Here is a 13,552-nt window from a genome sequence, read left to right on the forward strand (position 1 = left end):
CGGATGAGCATGGCGGGCCATAAAGAATCCCGAGTTTATCAACGTAAATTACTCTATTTATCTTGGGCAAATATTAGTCGACTACTTAGAAAGCATTCACACCGTGAAAAGCTTCTACTCCGGCGGATATTTGGACACTTTAACCACCGTCACAGGAAATAAGTAATGTGCAATGTAGGGGGACTCATAGAGAGCTCATACGCATTTCTCAGAAGCAGTAAATCCAAGACGATCTCAATTCAATCATCGCGACCACCGTTGGCCTGTTTATCTATGGTTTATCATTGGCCCAAAGATAATGCGCCAAGGCAATAGAAAAGTTTTGCAAAAACAGATAAGAGCATCGCATCGCGAAAGGAAATCACATAACAAGGGGCTCGGGCTTATCTATCATCCCGCCAGCCTGTCAGCCGCATCGGGGGTTTGCATATAAAAGCCATCTCCGGCGGACGGAATGCGTCAAAAGTGCTTCTGCCGTCGGTGCTAAATCTCGAGAATCTGCAAAATAAGGTGCTCTAAAATGTACTCGGTGGTGAAAATCCTAGCCATATTTGGACTAATCGGTTTGGTGGTTCCTGTCGATAGCGTCAGCAGGCCACTGCCTCCATATGTGGGCCTGCCCACACAGGACGGTCTCACCCAATTGTTCCTGAGCTCGCGGGTAACGCGTCGCGATCCCATGGCCTCGGTGGCCTGTTTCGGTGGTTATATTGGCGAATCTAACCTAATTGCGGAGTTATACAGCGGTGATTACAGCAATTGCTCCCAGAGAATGCAGATTGGAAGGAAGGGCATCGACAGTGACTTCCTGGCCACACGCAAGACCATCAAACTTTCCTCGGACAGGGTCTGTGAGGAGCTAAGGGAATGCAATGCAATCGAGAACACCCTGGACTCTTTCAACTGTCATGCCACGGTGGTGAGTGAAACTCCATAGATTTCTCATAAAAAAAGATCGAAGAAAGAATCTTCCACTTAATAATTTCCTTAAATTTCAGGGCTCCAACAACACCGTCTCCACCTACAGCATCTCTGGCAATGCCTCCGAATCCGGCAGGATGCTGCAGGAGCGTTACCGCGTGGTGGATCTCCAGCATGAGCAGTGCATCCACAAGGCAGAGCGTAGCTACGTGGAATCCACTGCCAAGAACTATAACCATCTGCAGGCCTGCCTGGATGGCCGTGTCAAGCCGAAGCCTATGCCTACGACCACATCCTCGACATCCTCAACAACGACGACGACCACTTCCACCACGACAACGACCACCGAGGCTCCAACCACCGAAGCACCCACACAGTCCCCTTTAGACGCGGACGATCAGTTCAAGAGGCTCTTGAATTTGTTAAACTAATGTCCAGCAATGTGTATAACTTTCTAAGGAAGAAGCTTCGAAATTAAAGAGGGGTAATCCTTTAGCAAAACATTTACACAACTTGAAATTCAACCCTCAGTGGCTAATGAATTAACCCCCTTTGACAGAGCTGCGCAAAAAGGGGTTGCAGCTGTGGCATTGAATTTCGCAAATTGCAAAAACAAAAGAATTAGCAAAATATTTAGACAGTGCATATAGGGGAAGTCCTGAAAGTCCTGGCAATTTACTTATGTCAGCAGTTAAAAGTCTTGAATATGCTTAACCTTAAAAACAGGGATGGCCCTTGGGGCATGCTCTTTAAATTTCTTTTTCAAAACATTTTAAATAACTTTCTTCTTCATTTAATACATAAATATTTCGTGTATCTATTTCCAATTCTATAAGCTTTATTTTAAATCAAATAAGATATTAGGAAAGACAGCAAAAGAAAAGCCTTTATTTAATCATTATTCTCAACTATATAATTTAAAAAACCCATCCCATTAACCCATGCTCGCTTTTAAATGACCCTTAACTCTATATCAATGATTAATGAGCTGGAAAAGAAAGAGACTTCCAAATCTACCTCGAGGCTCTTCCGATTTAAACGCCTCAAGACGGAAACACTTTGATTAATGATCAGGTTATGAAGAAATTATTTGGGCCAATAATGAAACAAAAGTGCGAAATAATTCAACAAGATCTTCAAGATCTCAGATGCGGCTGCGAAATAGACAAAAGCCAAATTATTATGCCATTTATGGCAATGAAAACCAAAGTGGAAGAGAGCTAGAAGACCTGACCAAAACTGGTGAGGGGAATGATGGTACTATATGGCCATAAGCCATTGAAGGTGCCGGCTAATACCCCTGTCCCTGTCCCTGTCACTTCTGCCACAAACCAAAGAACACGTTTGGCTTTTATGGCTTTCGGGTCTGGGTCTGGGAGTTGCTTCTTTTCCTTTCAAGGCGGCTTGGCTTGACTTGAATTGGCTTGGCTTGGCTTTTCTCTGTGCCTTTTGTAGGGCTGAATAGAACCAAGATTCAGGGGGGGAAAACAAAGACGTGGAACACCTGTTGGCCCCGCAGCAAGTGGCTCATTTATTAGCACAATTGGCGTGGCATTCGACACCGGTTTTCTTTTATTATATATATGGTGGCATACGACCAAGATCCAAGATCCCGAGGAGCATGTATATGTGTAATTCCCGGAATGCGATTGCGTCAATCTCAATGCGTTTTATTGCCGGCAGCCAGAATATGCAGCAGACAGGAGTGGCCACGGACTTGTACGTTTCTAATTTTTATTTTAACTGCGATAAGTAATTAAAATGCAACTTGTAGTTGGCTGTTTACGACCTGTTGTGGGTTCTGTGGATAATTGGTGGTGAAAAATCCATAGGAATGTGTAGAGGAGTGGCAATATTATTATGCTGCTGCTGCAGATGGTTGGTTAGGTGATAAAAGTTTCAATTTGGAGGCAACGCCTTGGGAGATTTCTTTAATTTCCGTTGCTAATTAATTTTTTGCAGCTCGTAAAAAGTTAATTGATCTGACCATACATTACTCAACCCGGTCGGGAAAATTTTTTACTCATATGAGAGGGAGAGGGTCATTAATCACTAGAACTATTTCCATATTCCTAACCCACATCGGCGGCACAATTTACGCGCTTCATTGAGCTTCCCATCTGAGACTCTGGGTCTAGACCATTCAGCCATGGAAAAAATAATAATAAAAGAGTGGAAAAAAAAAGGCAAAACAAAAATCTGAGGCTTGTCAACATTATATGCATAACGAAAAACGAGTTTTTCTCCACCAACGAAAAACGTGAACTTTTCATTTTCATTGGAGCGCACAGAGAGAGAGAGAGAGATTCCGGCGAGGACCGAAAATTGGGGAAATGTGTTAAATGCAACGTGAGAGAGACATGAGTGAAAAATGCTCAATAAATATTTGCAAATGCTTTGCATAAATAAATGAAAATTGCCTATGCCACAGACGATGGAGGCCCGGCCTGACAGTCTGGCCAATTAAGGCAAAAGTTGCAAGTGCGATGGCGGCATCGTTGTCGCCAAAAATAAAAACAAAAGTCAAGTAAGTAAGTAAAATATCTTGCCAATGATAATTAATAAACGAATTGGTGATATCCTGTACAATGTCAATATAAAAGTTTAATTATTTGACATTTATTTTGTTAAAAAATTTAAAATTTAAAAAGGTTCTCACTCGCATAAAGAAAATACGAAGTTTGGCTCTAAATTCAAACTCTAGAAAAAAGATTCTTTAGTTTCTTTAAGCTTCTTTTACTCTTTAGCACCTATTAACTCTATATACCCTGGATTTAAATATATTTAATGGGTATTTACCAACTGTACGTAAAACTAGTTTGCCTGCAGCTTAAAAATAAAAAAATATATAAAAAAACCCAACAACTGAAAGCGCAGAAAAGGAAATCGTCGCCGGTCGTCATCGAACTTGTTGTGTGTGTTTGTTGCTGTTGTCGTTTAAGCCTTTTAAGGCTTTTTGGCATGTTGCGTGTTGCGCATGCGCCTTGTGTGCTATCAATTTCAGTTGCTCTCTGTGTTGGCAAGTGTCTGTGGCTGTGTGTTTTGGTGGGAATGGTACAAATATCGATATATCAATATCGGATTAATTTTGGTATCGAATTTATATATAAGAATATATGATGATATTTGAAAATTAAGGTTTAATTCCAATCCTATCAACTATTTTAAAAACACTATCTATAAGTAATATTTTGTCATAAAAACTTTATTTTTAAATATTTTAATTCCCTGTGATTATCGAATTTTCTATATAGAAATCAAAATATATCGTGTTTTCCTGCAGCACATAAACATTGATGTTTTTATGTTTTCAATGCTAACTATCTTTATATATTATTGTAACGATTTTAAATCAATACCTATAATATTTTTATATTAAAACCGTAGTATTAATAGGGTACCCTATGTTTATTGAAATTCGATTTCATTCGATATACAAATACCGATAGATCGTATTTTCCTTCTCCATACATAAATAGTTTTGTGTGTTCCCATACACCTCTGCTGACAGTGTGTGTGTCTGTGAATTCGGGTCATTCGCATTTTCACATTTTAAGGCGTAAGTTGTTTTTGTTTTTTTCTTCTTGGTTTTGCATGTTGATTTTCATAAGATTTCTGCCTCGCAGGCTGCATTCGCTGCACTTGCTGCCTTTGCAACTTTTACCATCGGTTGTGACCAGGGATCCGCCTCCTTCTCCGCGTTTCTTGGCCAAGTTGGAGCTGGTTGTTAATGGGTAATGGCATGTTGTAGTTGCTGCCGCTGCCTCGATGAAGCGATTTTAGCTTTGTTTGTTACTTAATTGCGCCAAAGTCATTAATAATCGATTAACAATATATGGCCAAGAGGATGCTGATGATGTGAGCGCTGCAGCTGAGAGTTGGATTCACAGGAAACTGTTCAGAGGAAATGCTTTGGGAGTTTCCTTTTAGACAAATGGGAGCGGGAAAGTCAATGAAGGAAATTTCTTTAGACATTAATCAGCAAATGGAGAAGATATCATAAATCTTGAGTTGTCTGTATAAAAATGAAATTCTTTACTAAGAAAATAGTTTAAAAGGTAAAGAAATGAGAGTCTAACAGACTGAAACATAAAATGTATCGCAAGACTATTTATAAATTATTTACTATTAATTTCCTAGCCACAATCTTTTGGTTAATAGTTCTCCAACCAGTTCAAGTCTCCATAATTCTATTTTCATACGTTTTCAACCATAAAAGTTCAACGTTTAATGTCACCTGTCCCGCTTCTCCCATGAAAGCTTAAGCACACTCGCAACAGGTGTCTAATTGATTGACTGACAAGCGACAGACGACAGGCGAGATTGGATGATTGGAGGATTGGGAGTTGGAAGTTTAGCTCCACATGGACATGAACATGGAACATGGAAATGGAGATGGAAATGGCGATGCACTGACAGCCCTGGCCAAACAATGCAATTCAATATATCAAAAGGAAAACTCAAGCTCATTGTTTGTCACTCTGTCGCCCAGAAATCGATAGTGCCAGTTGGGTTGGATAAGGAGGAGCCGGAGGAGGACATGTTGGCCCGAATACATCAAGGAAGCTGGAAAGGCACAAAGGAAATTGAATAACCAGGCACACGAAGATGCACAGCCAGTCGGACGGAGGACTGAAATAATAAATGCCCAATGATGATATCTATGACGGGGGCCTCAGACAGACAAAGGAGCCAGGCATGCTAGGACTGAGCACAAAGAGTTTTCTTTGAGCTGCTGTAAGATGAAGTCCCGGATTCGGAAACGGGAGAAGAGAAACAAAGGGGCAGGAAATGGAGGGCAGCTCCGGAGGTGGCTTCTCCACTTTGCATTCCCTGGAAGCTGCAAAAAACATACTCGTACTTACAACCTAAAGATCGGTTGTTACTTTATTGAAACTGAGAGAAAAATGTGGAAGTTGTTAATGTTTTCTTTCTCGTATATTAGAATAAAATATTTTTTAATGATTTATATCATTAGTATAATCAGTTTTGGTTAATCACATCTAGAAAAACTACTACCTACATTGAAAATAATTTAAAAATCCCTTAAAATCTCTTAAAAATGACCAAATTAATACAGAAAATTCTCAATTCTTTGAAGTTTAATCTGAAGTTACTAAAGCTTTCTTTTCAGTGCATTGCCCAGTTGCAGCTGCAGATTTATGAGCGGCTGTCAGACAACAAAAGTAGCGAATTGCACGAGTCCAAGCTGCAAGGCAGCCCAGGGAACTTGGTCCAAAATGAGTTCATTGTACGAGGTGGCGGCCAAGGAGGTGGCCAAAGCATTGCTCCCTACTGCTCCTGTTCCAACTCCCATGAATGCCTTAGCTAATGAGTTGTCAACTGGGCTGATGAGTTTTATTTGCCAGCCAGACAGGCCAAACAAACATATGCGCCAAACAAATAGTAAAAAAAATAAAATATATATTTATATATGCATAGCCCCGGGGATTTGCATATTATCCTGTCGGGTTTGTTGACTTCGCGAGTGTCAAAGTCAATGTCAGGAAAGGAAAAACTCCCGTCTGGGACTTTTAGAAGTGACAGTTTAAGTGCATCTATTACAGCTCCTGCTGCCCCTTAAAAATATATCCACAAAAACGGTGACTCACGTTTCCGCTTTTGGCCATAAAAAAGCCGCCTAGATTTATGGCTAGTTGCAATAGTGGCGTCCAAGCATAAAAGGATGCATTGGCTGAGTCACTTTTGACTCATAAAATATGCAGTCTAGTGGAAAAGAACTAGGAGCTTCCTGCTTCAATTGAGCTCCACCAAATATTAAATGGGGGTGGATTATAAATCAAAGATTATTTCTGTACTTATGAAAGGAGATTTGGATACTTTTAACTTCGTAAGAAGATAATAAAGATCACGAGTGACGCGTACAAACGGCTTTTAAATTTATACATTTACTCACATTCCACTTTTAAATGTTATAAGCAATAAACTTTGCTTGCTATTTAATGATGAAATCTAATCATCGCAATAAAATGCTAATTAAAAACAACTTAAGCTGTTCCCTATACTATTAATTAAACATAACTTATAACCCATTAATTCCATGAATATTCTGTAGAGAATTTCTTCCAAAAGCTGTTGAAATTCACAGCTTTTTGAAAGCATATCTATCGCCTCCAACTGTTGCCAATTAATTCTCATTAAAATCAAATTAAGCTACTACACTAAGCCAATTTTCAAATTTCAACATTTCCTGCCAATGGTTTTTATTTTCTAGTTCGCTTTTTTTCGGTTTTTGAGTAATTTGATTTCGATTGCGAAAACTTCAAGCTGTCGGAGAGACTTTAGACTTTAGTTTGTGGAGGAGTGTGTGCTGCCAGACATATGCCATAAATTAGAGGCGATACATTTAATGAGCTGCGAGTGTGGGAGATGGGTTTCACAAGGCGCTGCTCAATCAAGGGCTTTATCCAGTCACTAATACCAATTAAATGCTAGTTGAATGGACCAACTCAGCGGGTGAAATTGGCCCCACAAAAACAACACTTGCCCAGACAAATTGAGGAAACGAAGCGGTGGAAGCTGTCAGACAGAAACAGCGCCAGACACAGATGCAAGGGTACATAGAGAAAAGAGATACAGATACAAATACAACAGCTGTGCAAACCGTAACCAAAAAGATACATACAGTCAACGAAAAAAATTTGACATTGAAGGGGAATTTGAATTTTTAAATAAAGGAAATGAAGAAAGTAATAGCTAATGATAGTAATTAATTGTTTTTTATTAAATATACCAATGTAGTTCTGATATTGTAAGCATTGTAAGCTTAATAATTATTTATATTGTATCTGAGAGATATAAGATATAAGTATCTACAACCTTTTTTCGAGTGTCGCCAGGCGAGCAGCTAAGTAAACAGGGAAAGGAGTCAACAGAGTCAATGTACTTGCTCCACAGATTGTGTAATATTTTAGACAACTTTTCGTGTAAACCCCGATTGCATCGGGAATTGGAATCAGTTGCAGGTTGTGCAGGACCCAGACCCATACAATTTCAACAACTTTATCTGGCATACCGCATACCGTCGCGGCTGCATAGATTTTTCCAATAAAAATAATATTTATAGCCCCGGCCCAAAAGAACTTTACGCTTTCCAGAAGAAAAAAAAAACCGAAGCGAAAACATAATTAATGGATCGGTGCGGTGCCTTGGAAATAAATATGTATGCGAGTTTAATGGCTGTTGTGTAATCTGGAAATGCATTTCCCAACAACGCAGCATCAAATAACATGCCTTTAAATGGAAATGTTTCTCCATTTAAATGGGGGTGACGAGGGAGGGGTGGGAGGAGGATGGGATCGGATTGGATCAGCCGCAAAGCTTTCCGTTTGATAATGCATCATTCGATCACGCGGCGACGGCGATGGAGATGGCGGCGGTGGCGGCATTTTTCAATTATTACCAGACGACGGATCCGAACCGGAGCTCCCGCCATATGCACTTGGATAAAAGTCATTAATAAAACTTATTTTTATACCCTTGCCCGGTATTAGATGGATCCTAAATATACATAGATATTTATACCCTTTCAAGGTATTATAATTTAAGTCAGAAGCTTAAAAACCTGTGAAGGAGTCATTTCCGACCCTATAAATCATATATATTCTTGATCAGCATCAAAAGCTGCGTCGATTAAGCCATCTCCAGCAGAAAAAAAAATTTACCAATTTTTTTCAAAATTTTATGAGCGAATTTTACATTGTTAAATTTATGAAAAATTTAACAAAAATTTATTTTCTTTAAATGTTAAATTTAGTTTGTAGATTTATTAAGCTTGTAAAAACTAACACAGAAAATCATTCCGAATTTAAATTACTGTTTTTTTGACTTAGTTACGAGTTTTTTTTAACTTTGATTTGCCTTAAAAAATTGTCATATAAAAATATTGATAAATATCGAATATTTTAAGCTTAGTTAAGATAAATTACCAATCAAAACCTTTAATTCAATTGCAAATTGCAAGAGTATATTCGGAAGTTTCCTTTCTTTTTCAAATATAATAAAATAATGCAGTTGTTCTATTACTTAATACAAATCTATACATTTTCTTGGTGTTATTTTCTGCATAATCAGTTGGTAATATTTTTTCCTAGTGCATAGAGGGCTAGGCCTCTAAATTATAGAGTCGAATAGCTCTCGCAGAACATTGTTTCAATCCCCTTATTTGTTTATTTGCTTTGGCTCATTAGCGTTTGGACTCACGTTTTCCCTGCAGACGTGCCATGTTATCTGTATTCCCCAGAAATTTGGGCGTTGTGCATTCTGTGGAAATGGAAATGGAAATGCACATCGAATCGAACACTTTCCCATGTGAGTGAAATTAACCGCCGAGGCCACTTGACTATCATAAAAAATCCAGAACGATAAGCGGCAGCACTCTAGAGCCTGTCTATTTATGGCCAATCGTTGTTTTGTTTACACTTGGCCATAAAAAAAGGAAATTGTAGAAGCAACTCCTTATCTAAGTAAACTATGGCAATATTTTCCACAGTAAAGAAGTCAATATGCCAACTAACAAGAGTATTATTATCATAAGCTTTGTTTATCCAAGGTTTTCTAAATAATTTCTATGTAAACTCTCAAAAACTAATAGTAAGTGAAGCAATTATATAGATTTTTAGATTAGAGCTCTTAGTTAAGTATGCTCAAGTGATATTAAAGTGGGTTAAATAAAGTGAAAGAGAAGTGAAAATTAATATTTATTTAAATTAAAATTAATAATCATTCCTTTCCAATTCAAAGCCTCCTAAATTCTCTTTAATCCCCTTTCTGTTTGAGCGCACATTTGAAATCAAATAGGCATTAATTTCATGGCGATAGATCTGCTATAACTTTTCCATATTCAAGTGAATCCAAGCAATACTTTCAACTTGAATAAACAAAATTGCTGAAATATGAGACTAATCAGTTTCTCTGGGAGCATTCAAGCCGATTAGCGTTTTATTTAATTGTGGCTCTGGGCAGACACGCTTCCCCTTTAAATCGTAAATCTAGCCAAAGCCCCGGCAAATAAAACAAATTGCAAACTAATTTCGGTTTCATTTCTCGCCCCATCAAATATTGGCACCGCCAAAAGAAATTCGCCACAGGCCAAAAAACGCAAGAAAAAGAGTAGAAAAAAATAAACAACAAAATACGAGGCAGAAATTATGCAAATTTCATTGAAAACGAAAGGCATTCTCCTCCATCATTTAATTCGCTCCGCATTTCATTATTCATTAGCTGTGATTTTTGGTATTACAAGTTTTATGAGTTTTTTTTTTGGGGATTATTATGCAATAAATATCAGAAGAGTTTGAATAATCAAATCGAGTGCTGCTGCAGGCTAGATTTTAATTACGATTTGATTGATTTTACATTTGTTTTGATTTTGATTTCGATTTGTTCGGGTTTTCTTTTGGGTGTTTATGCAAATAATGGCCCGATTTTTGGGGACCTTGAACCTTGAGACAATAGACATTAAACACTTGATAATTAAAGTCGGCTAAATCAACAAAAATTTGGCTACAAAATTGCTCAAGCGAGTCGGACTTAAATGACTTAAGAAAAAAACGGGATAGAAATAAGAAAAACACCAAAAACAAAGCGACGAAACAATAGAGCGTCCAAGTGCAAGTAAACACGAAAATAACAACTACAAAAACAATAACTGGACAAGATTCCGGCCGCAGCATGGCAACAACAAAGTAAAAGAGAGAGAGAAAAAAAAAACACAAGTTTAACGAAAAATCTGCGACGCTGAAATATACACTTGAAGTAAAGGGAGTTGCATTTACTTATTAAAGTTATTTTCATATGCTTGCTTGTATTTGATTTGTTAAAACAAATTATGCTCACTATTTATATTAACAACAAAAAATTAAACATATAAAAATATAACTATTAAAATAATTGAATTTAAAGCCTTAAACTGCATTGGTATGAATTTATGTCATGGAAACTCTAAAACTCCAATTGTATTGGTTTTGAAGCTCATTGCCATTTTGTTATTTAATAAACCTTCATTTGTATTTATTTATTCCCATTTTAATTAGAATTATTGTTGTATTAAACAGAATAATTAATGGTACGTACAGTACTCCCTAATTTGTCCAAGTGCTTCGGTTTTTTCTTTCAGTAAATCAGCAAAATGTTTGAATGGAAGCATGAAAGCAAAACCAAAACAATTTACAGTTTTATTCCAATGCGTTTGGCAGCGGCAGGTAAGACAAGGAGAGTGCTAGCTAGAGTTGCAGCTCGAGCTGCAGCTAGAGCGAGATGCCCTTAGGCAGATGGAACCCTTGCCAAAAAGAAGAAGCGAAAAATGAACGGAACCTTTCGTCTGGTTTTCGGCGTTTTCAAGGTAAAAACTATAGAAGTTGTACAAACCTTTTAAGCGATCTGCACCAACACTTGCATTTTCAATTGCCAGCAATTGGTTGCAATTCTCGTGACGATTTATATTTACAGCTACGTTTTTTGCACAACCGGCATACAGAAAAACGCGCGCGCGATCGCAAGGAATGTGAACAAAACAATAAAAACACTTAGAACCTTACAAAATCTGTCTTATATATTGTAAAAATATATGTCTTGGTTCAGCACTTGATAAACTAACTTTTGTTGATATGTTTTATAAACAAAAACCATGTAAAACTACGAAAAACAACGTAAAAACACATTCGCGACGCGGGACCCGTTCACTTGCCAATTTATTTTTTCAACTACCAACAACAACAAGCGTCATGTTGCTTTTATAGCTTTTCAGTGTTTTGGTGTGACCGCTTGTCGCGAAGTATAAAATACCATTGGGCAAATTCTAAGCCGGGACGCACAGACTTTCATGTAAAGGTTCAAAACTTGGCTGAGGATCAAAAAGCAAGAAGTCAAATAACAGAAATGTAAATGTAAAAATTAAATAAGTGAAGGTATAGTTCGGTAGATGGCCAAACTTTGAAACTTGATTTGGCGCGAAAGGTTTCTTAAATATTTCTTTGCAATTTTTCTAGTTTGACAGTTTCTCAAAAAGATTTAAGTGCAAATATTTCTTAAAATTAATCATCATGCAATTAGTTAAACATTTAGTTAGTAAAACGCAACGGTTAGTGGCCGGTAAAGACAAAAACTACAATGAAATAGGATTTCCATCAACTTTATTAATATTTTCTTTTTCGTTTAATTTGTTTTCTTAATTTTTGTTTTGTTTTTGGTTTATTGGCATCACACGTAAAAATATATTGTGGCATTGAATAGTTTTGGTTTAAACAAGTATATATATATAGTTTTGGTTTTTTCGTGTATATAATATCAGTTAATTAGTTTTTGCTCAAAACGGTAAGTAAGCAATGCAAATTTCGAACTTAATTTCTAATTTTTTACAAAGTGTTTCGGTTGCAGAAGCTTGTAAAAGGGTTTTGCCTTCACTGGCTGCTGCGGTTGCTGTTGTTGTTGCTGCTGCTGCTGCTGCTGCTGATGTGGCTGTTGCAGTAGACTTGGATTTGGATACGGATTTGGCTGCGGATGTGGCCAGTAATAGCTTCTTGCCACAGGCTGCACTCTCAGTAGGAAACTTTAGCGCATTCGAGTGTACGGAAAATGCGATTCAATTAAATTAAGGTAGAATTTTCGACACATTCACAAAATGCTTCGAATACAAAAAGGGATGACGAACGACTGACTGTCTGTCTAACTAATGTAAATTTCATTATTAATTCCATTCATAAACTGCATTAATTGTATATTTGTTTTAGTTTTACTCTTGGGAACCAGTCTTGAGGAGCACACACATTTGATGCATGTAATGTATACGAGTATAAAACCATGGAACCTCTCTGGGGGGGCTTGCTAAGGTTAGTAGCTAAGGGTTAGGGAGCACACACACAGCACGGCGGAGGAGAAGGGAGAGTAGCGATGCGGATGCTGGACCAGAACGTTCACCAGGACTCACCCATCTGGCTGATGTGGCTGCTGCTGCTGCTGTTGCTGCTGCTGCTGCTGCCGGCGACGTCTAGCCACGGCGCTATTCTTGATGATGGCTTCAATCTCCCGACCTCCTGAACTTTCGCCTTCGGATGCAGAGGCACAGTTACCACCGGCTCCATCTTCACCAGTAGCTGCCGCTCTGGGTTGTCCCAAGGTGGCCAAATTCCTCACCAGATTCACGGCATCATCGTGCTTTGGTGTGGCACAGTTCTCCTTGGACACATTCCTCAGGATTTGAGCCAAGTTCCTTTGGGGATTATCCACCTCATCGCCTCGGGTGGCATCTGCCGTGGTGGCTGATTTACGGAGATTAGAGACAGTGGCATGGGTGGATCGCTTCAGGCGATTCTTTAGCTCCGCATTGAGATCCACGGGCATTAGGCCTCGACCAATGCCCATGCCCATGCCCACCATGGGCTTGCCCGTCTTAAGAATGCTCTTAAGGGGCTCGGCGGCTGCTTTACCTATAAAAAAGAAGTAAACAAATCATTAATTCAAGTTCGTTTGGGTTAAATATAAATTAAGTGCCTTAAAAATGTAGCAAATCATTTAAAAAGCAGGCAAAAATTATATAAAGAAACATGCCAACTTGCAAAAAGCGGAAAACATGCTTTTAACTTACTCAGCTTAAAGGGACTTCTCTTCTTTT

General features: G+C 38.3%; 2 protein-coding genes across 24 annotated transcripts in view; one reads left to right on the plus strand and one right to left on the minus strand.

The window, feature by feature from the left end:
- Window positions 1-13,552, minus strand: part of Svil (Supervillin) — a 154,316-nt gene that overhangs the window by 36,150 nt on the left and 104,614 nt on the right. For 20 of the 23 annotated variants that reach the window (XM_086829593.1, XM_086829584.1, XM_086829595.1 and 17 more), the window contains one exon: window positions 12,869-13,367. In XM_086829593.1, coding sequence (XP_086685719.1) covers window positions 12,869-13,367 — 499 coding nt within the window. Of the gene's footprint in view, window positions 1-11,310; window positions 11,702-12,057; window positions 12,491-12,646; window positions 13,368-13,552 lie in introns of those variants that run through there. The other 3 variants (XM_020958737.2, XM_020958743.2, XM_086829606.1) reach the window with 3 other exon arrangements.
- On the plus strand, window positions 447-1,424 carry LOC110188848 (uncharacterized). Its single transcript, XM_020958754.2, has 2 exons — window positions 447-919; window positions 999-1,424. Exons 1-2 carry the CDS (start codon window positions 521-523, stop codon window positions 1,350-1,352), a joined length of 753 nt encoding a protein of 250 aa, XP_020814413.2. The 5' UTR covers window positions 447-520; the 3' UTR covers window positions 1,353-1,424.

Source organism: Drosophila serrata, unplaced genomic scaffold (genome assembly GCF_035046125.1).
Source record: "Drosophila serrata isolate PLE 108 unplaced genomic scaffold, ASM3504612v1 contig_217, whole genome shotgun sequence".
In the NCBI taxonomy this organism is placed as follows: Eukaryota; Metazoa; Arthropoda; class Insecta; order Diptera; family Drosophilidae; genus Drosophila; species Drosophila serrata.